The following is a 16,089-nucleotide window of genomic DNA, read 5'->3' as shown; positions in this document are numbered from 1 at the left end:
CAAAACTGTACACAGTATTCTAGGTGTGGCCTCATTAATACCCTCTGAAAGGTGGGTGATCACGAATCGACAGCCCATTTTACATCTCTCTTGATTTTTATTTCCATTAGGGAGAGATGTTTGACATACTGCCGATTTGTTAGCACCTGTTTTATACACTATTGCACAAAGTCATGATCAGCCCATTGAATCTACACCTAGTAAACTGACTGGTATTGTAACATATTCATTGCACTGACTTTACTAAGGAAGCAATCTAATTGGAAATGTAAGAGATCAATAGTGTTCTGGTGCTGTGTCTAGTGAAATATAACAGCATGATTCAACTAACACCAAGTTAATTCTTCAAGTTCCATGTGGAATATTAATTCTATTCTTAAGAGAAAATGACTTAATGGGATAGATCTTGGCTGTATGATAGTGTAAAATGGGTGATAGAGTGTTTGCATCTGATATCGCACAAAGCCAAGGTTTTTAATGAATTTGACTTTCCCACCGGTCCTTGTCATCTGCCTGTGATTCATGCAGCTCTGCACTGGCTTTTTATCTGTACCTCTGATAAACAGATGACATAGAAGCATTCCATACTGGGACTCTCTGGAGATAGGCTTCCCTGATCACCCCAAGTCAGTTCTGTTTTTGTGGCCAGTGTTGAAGCATGCCTTTCATGAAGCCACGGCTGTGGGCTGATGCCGGTGTCGAGGTGCTTGGTTCATAGTTCTCTCCTTGAGACTGTACTATATTTAATGAGGTGCCAAACATGAACCGCTTGGTCTGTGCCCCGAGGAAATTTCAAACTTTTGACTGACCAAACGAGATGCCAATGCAAGGTCGCAACTTCCTGTTTGAGATTGTTCCAACTGTTCTCTACTCGTATACTTATTATTCCTTTCGACAAAAGATCGCTTGGATGCAGATTACAAGGTGCCAGCTGGTCCTTTGTCGATGCTTTCAGGTGATTGTGGGAGTCAGTGTTAGATCCAAGTAGCTGCTAAAGCTGGACGAGGGCCATTATCAACTTCACAGGAAAGCACAAGAGGGTCTCATGATTTGCTTCCTGTCAATCTTCCTGGTATATTGTCACTGATCTGGAGGATGGTGGGTCCAGGGCATTGTAGGGGGTTTAATTGGACCAGTGATATTTTATAAATGGGTGAAAAGGGAATCATCGGCAGATGGCTGATGGAAATCTGTAGCCAACAGAGTTTTCTCTCCTTGAGAAATGACTTAGAAATGACTTGATTCTAGATCTTGCTTGTGGGAAGCTGGCAGCCCTACAAAGCAATACTGTCACCATCTGTGCACTAGTTCTACCAAGGCAAGTCATAGCTCCTGCGAAGCGCCTTGGGACGTTTTGCTATGCTAAAGGCGCCATATAAATGCAAGTTGTTGTTGTACGGTCGGGTATTGATGTGACCTTGTTTGCTGCGTGCTGCCATGAAGGACGATCCGCAAGTCAATAGGTGACAGGCCGGCCCCATGGTGGCAAAATGTTTCTAAAATGCAAAGCAATCTGGCGATCCAACTGTATTAACATCGAGCAGTTTGGCTAAAGTGACTGCCTCATGGGTCTTTGGCCTGGTTCTTGAGTGAACTCCAAGTAGGCTACTTTCCATTGCACACAACGTACAACGTTGAAATAGAGTAACATCGAGCAGCATTCTATGGATAACTGCAGACGCTGCATCCCCCACACCCATCACTACTACTCCTGGAAGGCTTCGCTGCAGCTGTCCAGTCTGCCGAGTGTGAAGCTGCTCATCTTTGCATCACCTTGTGGGAGATTGGCACAGTTGCTTGGTGAAGTTTGTGCAGACTTTGTTTACTGTCTGACATAAACTTGACATCTGTGGTACACTCCTGTTATTCTCCCCTCATCAATTGAATACAGCCCTCAGATGGAAAAGTGTACATGTCCACTGGGACTACTCTGGATATAAAGCCTTTCAAAGTATTAACTCTGCGTACATTTGCACTTAAGCTTACAATCATTAGAGAAACACATTGTCACAGCATTAATCATCTTGAGGTATATTTAATGAGATATTCATTACAGCCAACAACATTTGTTCATAGAAGAAACAGATTAATTTTTGGCACGTGAGAATATTTGGACAAGTATAACACCAACAACTTGTATTTATGTAGCACCTTTAATGTAGTAAAAACGTACCAAGGCACTTCAAAGGAGCGTAATCAGACAAACTTTGATGCTGAGCCACATAAAGAGATATTAGGAGAGATGACCAAAATCTAGGTCAAAGAGGAGCAACTTAAAGGAGGAGAGGGAGGTAGAGAGGCGGAGGGGTTTAGGGAGGGAATTCCAGAGCTTAGGGCCCAGGCAGCTGAAGGCACGGCCACCAATGGTGGAGTGTTGAAAATCAGGGATGTGCCAGAGGCCAGAATTGGAGGAGGGCAGAGAGCTGGGGAGTTGTAAGGCTGGAGGGATGCTACAGAGGAAGAGAGGGGTGAGGCCATGGAGTGATTTGAACACAAGGATGAGAATTTTAAAACCGAGTACAGATGTTAATTTGTGCATAACTCCAAGAGTTGAAAACAAGATGAATTCCTGTATTGGTGCCAGTGTTGTAGTGTGACTATTATTACTGAATTCCAGCAGGAAACCAGGCTTGTCCAACTCATGGTATTATGCACATAATTAACAATTGTATTTGGAAAGCCTCATCAATCAATTAGCGATGCGCCTTCGATCACACTTCTCTAAATTCAGGCCAATTCTTTTTGGAAAGTAGTTAGAAGCATGCTGTGACTCTCCACATGCTAACTTATCAACATCAGCTGTGCTAACAAGAGGTGCTCAGAAATGCTGAAGGACTTCAGCACAGGAAGGGAAGGAAAATCAGCCCTATATGGGCACCCTGACCCAAAGTAACAGCTACTCTTTTGCACCTCTTATAACTGGTGACAGTTTGATCGGGTACATAGCACTGCCTGGGAAGAACATTAAGAGAGAAAGAAAATAATGATTTTTTTTTAATCATAAGAGTATAAAATTAATTAGGAAAAATTAAAGTTGCTGTGGAAGCACTTGGTCGGAAGATTAGGAAATGGTTTGCCTACTTTCAATTGCACCCTGGTGACTTTCTTAGAATCATAGAATCAGACAGCACAGAAGGAAGCCATTCAACCCATCATGCCTGTTCTTTGAATGAGCTATCCAATTAGCCCCACTCCTCTGTTCTTTCCCCATGGGCCTGCAAATATTTCCCTTTCAAGTATTTACCCAATTCCCTTTGAAAGTTACTTTTGAATTTGCTTCCATCACCCTTTCAGGCAGCGCGTTCCCGATCACCACAACTCACCGAACACAGAAACATTATCCTCTTCATCACCTCTGGTTCTTTTGGCAATTATCTTAAATCTGTGACCTCTGATAACCGACCCTCCTCCCAATGTAAACAGTTTCTCCTTATTAATCATAATCCTTCAACATTTTGAACACCTCTATTAAATCTCCCCTTATCCTTCCCTGCTCTAAGGAGAACAGTCCCACCTTCTCCAGTCTCTCCACATAACTGGAGTCCCTCATCCCTGGCATCATTCTAAGTACATCTCCTCTGCACCCTCGCCAATATCTTGACACCCTTCCTAAAGTGTGGTGTCCAGAATTGTACACAATACGTCAGTTGAATCCTAACCAGTGATTTATGAAGGTTGAGCATAATTTTCTATACCTGGAAAACAGTTACAATAGCCCAGAGAAGTGAGTCGAAATTCTTTCTGTCGGGAAGAGTGTCTCCTTCTTTTTCTGTTGCAAACTTGCAGCCAAAAAGATGCATTCCCAGAATACTGTAATGGAACAAAGAACATATAATATAACCACTGGAAGTAAAGGACAGCATATCTTTCCAGTACATAATTATATCATTGAAGGTACATTGGTGGTAATGTCAAAGGGCTGATACTTTAAAAAGCTTTATCCTCTCATCCCAGTGTTCTCCCAAAATCCCCTTTCCTTCCGGTAGCAGAGATTCGGTGGATCAGGCATTTCTCCCTGTCTACCATCAGATCGATCCGGAGCTCAGTCACAGGAGGCACTGTTGGAGTAGATTGTGTCAGTTCATACCACATAAGGCACCTCATGTGGGACATCTGAGACTAAGGAAGGTGACATGGCGATGGTGGTCATCTGGTTACATCACTCATCTGCCCTGGGTACACCTGAGGTGAGTGCCACCATTCATCCCTAGGTTGCCAAATAGGAATTTTTTTACAGCTGTGGCTCAGTGAGCAGCACTCTCGCCTCTGTGTCAGGAGTATTGGCTTCAAGTCCCACTTCAGAGACCTGAGCATCAAAATCTAGGCTGACACTCCAGTGCAGTGCTGAGGGAGTGCTGCACTGTTGGAGGTGCCGTCCTTCAGATGAGAGGTTCTCCCTGATAACCTGGCCAATATTTATCCCTCAACCAATGCCACTAAAACAGATTATCTGGTCATTATTATAATGCTGCTCGTGGAAACTAGTGAAAAATTGGCTGTTGCGTTTCCTGTGTTACAACAGTGATTACACTTCAAAAGTACATAATTAGCTGTAAAGCACTTTGGGATGCCCTGATGTTGTGAAAGATGCTATATAAATGCAAGTCTTTTTTTCTTTTCATCACCCTGAAGATAGATGCCTCCAAATTTATCCTTATCCTACTTTTACTCCCAATTCTCCTTTCCTTCTCTGTGGAAATTTACTCGTGCTCACCTTATCTTTAAGAAAAGTCCACCTTACCTGCTAACAATTGCCTTTCTGTCCTTACATCTTTAGCTGCTCTTTTCCCCCATGACAATCACCAAAGTTGCACATCACCTAACCATTTACTTCCTGATTCACATCATCTCTTTTACAAAAAAAAATTGAAACTGCGATTGCTAGATTTTTGTTAAGGAATATGAAACCAAGATGGGTAGATGGAGTTCAGAAACAGATCGGCCATGATCTAATTGAACGGTGGAAGAGGCTCGAGGAGCTGAATGTCCTACTCTTGTTCCTTTGTATACCTTTCACCTTGACCGTGTTCTGCTCTATTGGGCCTGCCCCTCACTTTGTGTTCTCAATACAAGCAAAGTGTCACCTCATCAAATTGCATCTTAATCATTCACTGTGACTCCAATCTTTTCCAGTCCAGTAGATACGAAGATTTAAAGAGTGCACTTGTAAAAGGGAAATGAATCATGGGGATGGAAAGCTTAACTTATTTGTTTCTAGTCATGAGTTTCCTATTAAACAAAAACCCCTGTAACAAAAAACATTGAAAAGTCCAGTGGCCCATTTGTCAGATTCACATTGATTTGCCGACTGATTGCAATGGAGATTTGACCCCCCCCCCCCCCGAAAAATATCCAAAGGATGGGGGTAAATGGTACTTGGCAGAAAGCATCGTCAGGGTGTAGCTCAGAGAAGAACATGAGGCGGGAGGACTGAATGCCTGCAATGGAACCCACCCGATTTTCTGTCCATTAATTCAAACGGAAGGAACATCAGGCAGGCTTTGTTAATGGCGGTAATTCCCCTCTCTGCCTCATTTTCCTCTCTGCTCCGCTCTGTCGGGCGATGCTTTGCGGCCCATGCGCTCATAGACTCTCGAGTTGCAGTTTTGAGGAACTGCTGCCCGCTCACCTGAAGATGAAGATGAAAAGCATCAGCAGCATACAGAAGGTGGCGACGTTGTCCATGGTCTTCATCAGGACCACCAGTTGGCGCTGCAGGGCCGGCATGAACCGCACCAACTTCAGCACTCGCATCAGCCGAAAGGTACGCAGCACTGAGAGGCCCCCACCCTGCTGCCCTACAATCTCCCACACACTGCGGAGCAGTGATGGGCACATCAAATGAAATGCGAAAAGCGGAATGTTAGTATGAGAACTTGCAAACAGATGTCAGTCAACTCTCGAAGCTCGCAAAAGGCACAGATTTCAACGGGAGCCCGAAGTGAAATTGGGTGGCCTGCTTCAGAAAATCGCGCGCTCAAATGCAACGCCACGGACTGGCAGAAAAGGCAGAGTGATTCCTGACAAGCTGCTGGCTCCGTTCGCGAAACGTGATTGAGTTACATCACACTGGGATCATTGCAGCGGGAAGAAACAATTGCATTTGACAAAACGTCATTACTTCACAAAACTAGCACCGTGACATCACTGGTTCTGTCAGTTTTCCCTTTACCAAGATAGTAGGTTAACCCTCCATCAACTCTTGATTGATTTCCAATATGGTCCCATGCCTCTCAGGATATAGAAGTAATTCAGTAAATTTAAGTTGAACAGCAAGTTGAAACAGCAACCACAAAACATTTCTAAATTGCCAAATCTTAATAATTGATGAAATGGAGTCCTATATATATTTACATAGGATTCAGTGCCCTCACACTACCGTCATGTACAGCACATAGGATTTCTGCATCTTTCACGATTTAGGGTATATTGAGGTGGCCAACTAGCATTGTACTAGTCTGACAATCATGAGTTACTGGCTGGAGATTCAACAAAGGCCAAAACGTATTGAAAGAGAAGCTGGTGCGATGCACTGGGTGCATACCTCACAATGGGCAACTTTCACTCTCACGCAGTGTTACCTGGAGGGGCGGCATCAGTTGGACTTCGTGAGATTGGGTGGAGCTGGTGACTGTACAAGAGATAAAATGTGTGAGACGGGGAAAAAGGAGATGGAATGAGGGACACATAACGGAAGAGACAGGGGGGTAGATTTTGACTTTGTGCCATGGTGTAAAATGAGCGATAGTGAATCGAGAGCCAGCTTGACATCACTGCCAATTTTTTAATTTCCTAATGCTTGTGTTTTTAAAGGTTCTTGTATGTGCTATTTTACTATTTAGTACTCCATTTACACTGAGAGCACCTTTTTTTTAATGGTTGCAAGAAAAGATTTTGCATTTACTTCTGACAATTTACCTAATGACTACAATGATGCCATCAAAAATGTTGTAAGGGTTCTTGATGTAGCCAAACGGCCCGTACACCAGGATCTTCAAGAGCATTTCCAATGCAAACAGGCTGGTGAAGACAATATTGCTGATCTCCAGGGCATTCGTCAGCTCTTCTGGCTGAGGAAGAAAATGAAAAATGCATCAGAATGAAAAGAGATACATGTTTGTGTCTAGTCCAGCTGTCAGGGCAGTACTTCCCTCAGTCATTGTTTTTGGGGCCTACTTTTTGCACTTATCGATGCAAAGGATGTCAGTACTGTGGAATGCAACAGTTGTTTGATTGTTATCATCCAATGAGGAGTGGCATGGTTAGATGCAGAGTAAAGCTCTCCCTTTTCTGCCTCAACAGCGTGCCTGAACCACAAACTCACAAGAGCATGCCCTATTGCACCAGTGTGAATTTTTCCACTTCCCTACATGAGCCATCTAGTGGCCTCTCTGAAGACCACTCTCAATTCGTGCTCTATGATGCCCAAGCCCACTAGGAACTGAACTGACGCTGACATAAAAACATAAGAACATAATAATTAGGAGCAGGAGTAGGCCATTAGGCCCCTCGAGCCTGCTCCGCCATTTAGTAAGATCATGGCTGATCTCGTCATGGACTGAGCTCCATTTCCCTGCCCGCTCCCTATAACCTTATCTTTCAAAAAACTGTCTATCTCTGTCTTAAATATATTTAATGACCCAGCCTCCACAGCTCTCTGGGGCAGAGAATTCCATAGATTTACAACCCTCTGAGAGAAGAAATTCCTCCTCATCTCAGTTTTAAATGGGTGGTAATTTGGATGGTCTTATTCTGAGACTATGTCCCCTGGTTTTAGTTTCTCCTATGTGGAAATATCCTCCCTGCATCCACCTTGTCATTATTTTATATGTTTCGATAAGATCTCCTCTCATTCTTCTGAACTCCAATGAGTATAGGCCCAACCTACTCAACCTATCTTTATAAGTCAATCTCCCCATCTAGTGAACCTTCTCTGAACAGACTCCACTGTGGAAGGGAGGAGGGAAGCTACCTGTTTACATGGCTTTCCAGTTAAAGCAGTCTGTGAATTCCATGCTTGATCCTGCAACGGCCATATACTCATTGCAGCGGAGGTCAGGCATGATAATCAGCAGTGAGCAGGTTAGCTGATTTTTCTCTCTCCCCAGCCTGGGGAGCTAACTGATATTCCTACCTCACCCTCAGCTGAAATTTGCTATCTCAGCCCTGGTCAGTGAGTGAACCTGGAACTTCCCTGGATGGAATACCACATTGGGTAGTGGATATACCCACTGAGCCATCAGTTCTTTACTCCCACCCCCCAAAGATCATTTAATAAAATGTATATGTAGGGTTCAGCAAGTGGTGGGGGATGAAATTGGTCTAAAGCAATAGTGTGCAATGTGCTCATAGTGAATCGGCAGCCCGCTATACACCATGCCCGAGCTTCTTTTCCATTGACTTCAAAGAAAATCGGGTGCCATGTAATACATTAATACAAAACAATGTAAAAGATGGTTGTCAACTTTTTGCTATGAGCCCTTTTAGTGCTGCTGATGTAGATCAATTTCACCCCCACTGTCTCCTGTGTCTCCATCCCTCAAAGTACCACATTTCTCCACCTACAAGGAGAAGTTTTTTGAAGCACAGTTATGAGCGTTCACAAGAAGACATCAAACGTGTGAGCAGAACAAGTTGGAAAAAATAGATCGAAAGAACACTGAAATTTGTACATCATAGGGACAGTGTTATCAATACTGACATAGTTAGGAGTTAGATCCAAAGTTAAAAACGTCTACTGATGTCATATAAGAACTGAGGGCTGGATTTTCGGTTCTGCTCATTTGGGGTGGTAAGGCTGGCGGGGCGGTAAAGTTTAGGCCCGGAAACAGTTTGCGTCTCAGTCAGCAAAATTAATCAGCTGGGCCCTGAGTGTGGGGCGGAGCGCTAAGGGAGGCTTTACACAGCTCTCGGGGCGCAAGGCCGGCTGAGCAACTGAAAATCCCGAGCTAAAAAGCCGGCCTCGGAGCGCCCTCGAAGAGGATTCTGTGGCAAAAATAAATCGCACCTAAAACTACGGCAAACATTCCCAATACCTTAAACAGCCCACACTAAGCTACATCACAAAAATAAAACGAAACTCAACAATCAAACTTACCTCATTCACCAATTCTATCATTCACCCAGCCGGGACAGCTCGGTTTATCAGATGGTGCCACCACGGTGCTACAGGGCGCTAGAGGGTCAGTGCACAACAAATCTCACTGCGCAGTCGAAAGCGGCGGCGATGCACACCGTCTTGATGCTCCCAGGCGGTGCTGCTCTGCGCCCCCGCAAAACCGGCATCTAATTTCCCGGCGAGTCGCTGGGAGCTGGCCGTCTGCCCGGAAATCATCCTCGCCGCCATTATCGTCCCTCCGGGGCGCGAGCAGAGGCGGCAACATAGTGAAAATCCAGCTCGAAGAGTTTGGGGGACCTAAAACATTTTCAGTCTTCCAGATGGAGCGGAAGATTAGTTTCAAAATCTTTTGTCGATGTTATTAAAATCGGATTCATTAAACCCCCCCAAAACACTTGAAATTCTCTGTAGCTCCCTGCCAAATTACCCGGCAGTTGAAAACATGTCTCTCAGTGTCTAACACAATTACTGTACCTCATGAGTTCTTTGTTAAACGCAGCGCTCCTCATTAAATTTGTTTTGCACCAGACCGTTAGCCAGACAGTAATAATGAAGAGCTTAAATCAAAAATAAAAGTTCATATGGCTTAGGTTTTTTCTGTGGGGACTGTGAAATGAAAAGTCACATCACCAATAATTACTTACAGTCTAATAATTCCCTCAGATGGGTTCTACACATTGCTCATTGCAGAAATATACTGCAACAAGCCTCTTAAAGGACGACCCTTAGTTGACAATATGGCAACTAATGGGTGCTTCTTAAAATTGGAGCAAGAAGAGGATTGAAGGTTGCAAGGACAGGCATGAATGGTCACGTTCTGAGGCTATGGACGACTCATTTATGGAGTGCAGCTACTCATGGTTGAATAGCCTGAATTGTAAGATTGAATTAATATAGTTGGGTCCTCTTCAATTAATTTTAGAAGTCTGGGTATGTTCACAGAGCTTTATCTTCCTACAGCATTTATCTGTGGTTCATTGCTCTCCTTGGGAACATAACATACACAATGAAGTTTGGTCATTCGTCCATTAAACATTGTCCCTGAGCTACCCTAACCATTCTCGCAAAACATCCAACTGCATATTAAATGCCCTTAATTGTCTCTACTTTATGCATGGCAGACAATCCAAATATTTGAGTAACGACGATCTATCTAATACAAAAGCAAAATACTACGGATGCTGGGATCTGTTAACATCTAAGATCTATCTAACATTTCTTTTTAAAATTTTCTCAAATTTATGTTCTCTGTTCCTATAAGTTTGACTGAATTTGAAATAAATTGTGGATTGACCTCATACTATATATTACAGAGCTCAATAAAGTCTTAATTTGAGTTTCTTCACTCTCGGTCGTCAAACCTGAGCTTCTCTACAGTCTAGGCCGAGAAGGCTGAAGCGTTTGCAACCATCGTCAACCAGAAGTGCCGAGTGGATGATCTATATCGGTCTCCTCCTGACGTCCCCATATCTTCAGTCTTCAGCCTATTCGATTCACTCCATGTGATATCAAGAAAAGGCTGAGCGCATTGGATACAGCAAAGGCTATGGACCCTGACAGCATCCCGGCTGTCATGCTGAAGACTTGTGCTCCAGAACTAGCCGCACCTCTAGCCAAGCTGTTCCAGTACAGCTACAACACTGGCATCTACCCGACAATCTGGAATACTGCCCAGGTATGTCCTGTCCATAAAAAGCGGGATAAATCCAATCTGGCCAATTACCGCCCCATCAGTCTACTCTCAATCATCAGCAAAGTGATGAAAGGTTTCGTCGACAATGCTATCAAGCATCACTTACTCACCAATAACCTGCTCACCGATGCTCAGTTTGGGTTCCAGCAGGACAACTCGGCTCCAGATCTCAATACAGCCTTGGTTCAAACATGGACAAAAGAGTTGAATTCCAGAGGTGAGGTGAGAGTGACTGCCCTTGACATCAAGGCAGCATTTGACTGAGTGTGGCATCAAGGAGCCCTAGTAAAATTGAAGTCAGTGGGAATCAGGAGGAAAACTCTCCTCTGGCTGGAGTCATACCCAGCACAAAGGAAGATAGTTGTGGTTATTGGTGGTCAATCACCTCAGCCCCAGAACATCGCTGCAGGAGTTCCTCAGGGCAGTGTCCTAGGCCTAACCATCTTCAGGCTGCTTCATCAATAACCTCAGGTCAGAAATGGGGATGTTCGCTGATGATTGCAAAGTGTTTAGTTTAATCCACAACTCCTCAGATACTGAAGTAGTCTATGCCCGCATGCAGCAAGATCTGGACGACATTCAGGCTTGGGCTGATAAGTGGCAAGTAACATTCGCACCACACAAGTGCCAGGCAATGACTATCTCCAACAAGTGAGAGTCTAATCACCTCCCGTTGACATGCAACGACATTCCCATCGCCGAATCCCCCCCCATCAACATCCTGGGATTCACCATTGACTAGAAACTTAATTGGACCAGCCACATACATAATGTGGCAACAAGAGCAGGTCAGAGGCTGGGTTTTCTGCGGTGAGTGTCTCACCTCCTGATTTGCCAAAGCCTTTTCACCATCTACAAGGCACAAGTCAGGAGTATGGAATACTCTCCACTTGCCTGGATGAGTGCAGCTCCTACAACACTCAAGAAGTTCGACACCATCCAGGACAAAGTAGCCCGCTTGATCGGCACCCCATCCACCATCTTCAACATTCACTCCCTCAACCACTGGCGCACCGTGGCTGTAGTGTGTACCATCTACAAGATGCACTGTAGCAACTCGCCAAGGCTTCTTCGGTAGCACCTCCCAAACCCACGACCTCTACCACCTAGAAGGATAAGGGCAGCAGGCGCATGGGAACACCATCACCTGGACGTTCCCCTCCAAGTCATACACCATCCTGACTTGGAAATAATCGTCGTTCCTTCATCGTCGCTGGGTGAAAATCTTGGAACTCCCTTCCTAACCGTACTGTAGGAGTACCTTCACCACAAGGACTGCAGTGGTTCAAGAAGGCGGCTCACCACCTTCTCAAGGGCAATTAGGGATGGGCAATAAATGCTGGCCTTGCCAATGATGCTCACATCCCAGGATCATATAAAAAAAAACTCCAGTGCAGTACTGAGGGAGAGCTGCTGTCAGAGGTGCTGGCTTTTGGATGAACCGTTACACTGAGGTCCTGTTTACCCTCCCAGGTGGATGAAAAGGATCCCACGGCAGTGTTTTGAAGAAGTGTAGGGCCAATAATTATCCCTCAACCAACATCACGGTTATTGTTAAGTAGGTGTGGCAGGGCTTGCAGCCCTGTTTGTTGGCAACATGGCAGGTGCGGATAATCAGGCTCAGCTGGCTGATCACTGTGGCACGCCTTCTTTCATTCAGCACCACTTACTAGGTGTCATACCATGACTGGGGAACTTTTGACGTACCATCCAGAATCAAACTTAGTCTGGCCTTGACTTCTCGCATTCATGCCATTCGACCTGCTGGAATAGGGATTCATCCTCTGGCAGTGAAATTTGTGTACTTCTGACAATAGATGTGGGTGTGCAGGATGAACTGGGTGGGTGCAAAACATCTCTGGTGCAGTCTGACCTGTGTTGGCCTCTTTCCGCTGGTCCTCCTTCCTCCAAGAAGCATAAACATAGATGGGGGGATGCACCCATTGAGCCACTATTGCCATGAGCAAATTAATGGCCATGCTACAACTGCCCTTTTAACCTAATTTTAACCTAAGCCGTCTGCCGGGAAACCGATGGGATCGGGCTGGTTTTGCCCGATTTTACTCTCCAGTGAAGTCAACAGAAAGCAACATTAGGCTGGCTATAAAACCGGCCTTCCCCACGAATTGTGTTAAAATTATCCCCCAAGTTCCACCTAAGTCAGAACAGCAGGAAAAGAATAAAAAGGCCAGCGAAACAGTTAAACAATTAGAGTGAAAGCACTCACAGCAATGTTTAGTCAAGCTCCTGAAATCGGCTTTGTTTTATCTGTGAAATTAAGATCTGCCATTTGGATTCCCCCCCGTCCCCTTTATTTTTGGATTCATCCCAATTTATACCCGTTCACTGGGCAAACCAGATCGGAAGATCTAGGCCAGTGCATTAGTTTTCCCGAATGTACAGCCACATCAGGCCCAAAGTGATGGACTTGGCAGATGTTGGAAGCTGCATGGAGTCTACAGATCTCCAGGGCTGGATTTTCCAGTCCTTTGCGCTCCAAGTCTCGCTGCGGAGCGGCGTGACAGGCAGCAGTGAGGTCTCCTGCTCCCCGCAGTGATCCTCCAGTCCGGTTTTGCGGTGGCGCGGAGCAGCACCGGCCGGAAGAGTTGCGCCCGGTGTGAAACGCCACTGGTTGCAATGCCGGCGTGAGTTTGAGCTCCTGCCCGACCCGTCAACCAGAAAGTGCGCCCACAATGACCGCCTGGGAAATCAGGGCGGTCCAGCGATCCCGTCGGCGGAGAGGAAGGTAATGGATTGCAAAGGTAAGTGCGAGTGTTTGTTCTTTAATTTTTTTACGATTTTTATTGTGGTGGCGTTGGCAATATTTGGGAATGTTTTTGTGTTCCCCCTCCCCCCCGCCTCCGCCCCCGCCTCTCTTGGAGCACTCCCGACCCAGCAGTTTAGCTCGGGAGTTTCCCACCATAGCGCCAAGAGAAGTGTACAACGCCTCCCTTCGTGCTGCGTACCCTGATGCAGGGCCCAGCTGCCCAAACTTAAATAACAAGATGCAAACTATTGCCGGCCAGTAACTTTCCCGCCCCGCCTCCGTTTTCGCCCAGAATACAGGAAAGCCTAAAATCTAGCCCCCAGTATCTTATATAAATGATTGATCTGAATTAATTACTGACCACTCCACGGTCTGTTGCTAAAGCGCTGATGTAGTCACAGACCATTTGCTGTTGCTAAGAGAATTAGGCCTTAGTAGAACAGTTCTTCTTGATAAGCTGTTGATTTAATGATAGGCCACTTGCTGTTGTTAAATTAATTATGCCTGAAAACAACATTCCTGGTTACTAAGCTGGTGGTTTGATTGATAAAACAGCTTGCATTTATATAGCACCTTTAACGTTACAAAACGCCCCCCAAGGCACTTCACAGGAGAGTAATTAGATAAAAATTGACACCAAGCTGAAGAAGGAGACATTTGGTTAGGATACGCGAATAGGTTAACCGCTCCAATATACAAATTTTTCTTTCAACAGTTCCTTCAAATTACAGATCATTGAAATTTGAACTCAAGGGGCTCAATTTTGCCCAAAGCCGTTTTCTGGCGTATTTCCAGAGTTACGCCCGTTTTTCTAGGCCAGAAATACTCCAAAAATAGTTTCCCCGCTGTATTTTTCAAAATTGTCACCGCGCCTGCCTGTCCAGTCGCCTCGCGGGGTGGAGCCTGCTGGCTGTGCTGAAAAAGCGATGCCACACCTTCTGTGCATGCGTGGGGAAAAAAAGGACGTTTTTGACGTGATTCCAATGGGCGCGCATGCGCAGTACAGCTCCCGATCTGCAATCGGCCATTTTTAAAGAGCCAGTTGTGTGTGTGAGAAAATTGAGTGCTGTGTGAGAACACTGGAAAAATCGGAGCTGCAATACAAGATGCAACATGGCTCAAGGACCAAGAATTTCTCACAGGATGAAGTGGAGGTACTGGTTACTGTGATTGAGGGCAGATGGCACGAGCTGGACACCAGCAGAGGTCACATAAAAGTTCCACTCAAAGAAATGAAGAAACACTGGAACAAACTTGCAGACGATTACTGTGCAATGGTGACCACCCCGAGGTCTGGAGGCCAGTGCAAAAAGAATTGGCAGGACCTTGGTCAAGTAGTTAGTACAAGTAATATTTTCATTTATTCAATGCAATTGCAATTTTAATGTAAATGTGACAAGCTGTATATGTCTCTCCCAACAGAAAGACACCCTCTCTGTATTTTCATCTTTGCAGAGGAAAGTTGCACACAACAAACAGGAAAGATCTCGAACAGGAGGAGGCCCAGGATATCTGCACCCACTGACACCCTTGGAAGAGAGCGTCGCTGCTTTGATGGGTCCTGCCTGGAGAAAAGCAACCACCACTGCACAAGCTGGGCCCACACTCGAGGGAGAGGGTAAGTCCTGCAAATTCCACAGTCTGGCTTTGCTAAATGTTAAGTACTGCGCGGGCTAGCCATGCTTCGGTTCATGGGGATGTCTCCCTCAGCTACGCTCCGGTTGATGCAATGTGCTATCATTCATCATGGTCCTTCAAATGAGCCTGCTGCCTGCGCTGTGTGTGCCTACTCATGCCACCCACCCTGCCCCCTCCTCTGCTGCTAACCATTTGTCTGTTCTGTTATATTTTGCAGAACTTGAGGCCAACCCTGATGATGCAGAAGAAGATTTAGATGAGGACGAGCCTGAAGAGGAGAACATCTTCCAATCCCAGCTTCCAGACCAAGAGCATGGGGGGGAGGGTGAGGTGATGGATGAAGCCCACACTGTTGTACTCACTTTTGAGGAGGTGCTAGCCCCTTCCCTGACTAGTGGTTTGAGTGTTGGTGGGACATTCCATGGTTTCCCACTGTCCGAAACTGGGGATTCCAGTGGGATACAGCGAGCCACAGTCAGGGTGAGGAGGGGAAGGAGAGCTCGACCGCGCTCTCCTGAGGTGCAGGATCTAACAGATGTGGTTCAGATGATGTCAATGACTGCGGCGAGCATTGACCTTACGCAATCACTGCTGGACATCATCAGAGCAGTAGGTATCTGGACTGTCGGGAGAAGTAACAACACTCTCATGAGAAATGGGAACGATGTCCGGGAACATGAGGGAGGGAATGTCACAGGTAATTCAAACACTCTCAGTGAACATGAGGGAGGGAATGTCACAGGTAATTCAAACACTCTCAGTGAACATGAGGGAGGGAATGTCACAGGTAATTCAAACACTCTCAGTGAACATGAGGGAGGGAATGTTGGAGGTCATTGAGACACTGTCAGGGCACATGAGGGACGGCATGTT

At 45.5% G+C, this 16,089-nt stretch overlaps 1 protein-coding gene across 1 annotated transcript in view; it reads right to left on the bottom strand.

Annotated features, from left to right (window-relative positions):
- The window catches only part of cacna1g (calcium channel, voltage-dependent, T type, alpha 1G subunit), a 372,532-nt gene that overhangs the window by 211,028 nt on the left and 145,415 nt on the right, over positions 1 to 16,089 (bottom strand). Inside the window, exons 9-11 of the mRNA XM_070857502.1 lie at positions 6,919 to 7,070; positions 5,630 to 5,815; positions 3,696 to 3,810 (exon numbers count right to left, since the gene is read on the bottom strand). Coding sequence (XP_070713603.1) covers positions 3,696 to 3,810; positions 5,630 to 5,815; positions 6,919 to 7,070 — 453 coding nt within the window. The remainder of the gene's footprint in view (positions 1 to 3,695; positions 3,811 to 5,629; positions 5,816 to 6,918; positions 7,071 to 16,089) is intronic.

Source organism: Pristiophorus japonicus, chromosome 16 (genome assembly GCF_044704955.1).
Source record: "Pristiophorus japonicus isolate sPriJap1 chromosome 16, sPriJap1.hap1, whole genome shotgun sequence".
NCBI lineage: Eukaryota > Metazoa > Chordata > Chondrichthyes > Pristiophoridae > Pristiophorus > Pristiophorus japonicus.
This window is presented reverse-complemented; position numbering and strand designations above follow the sequence as displayed.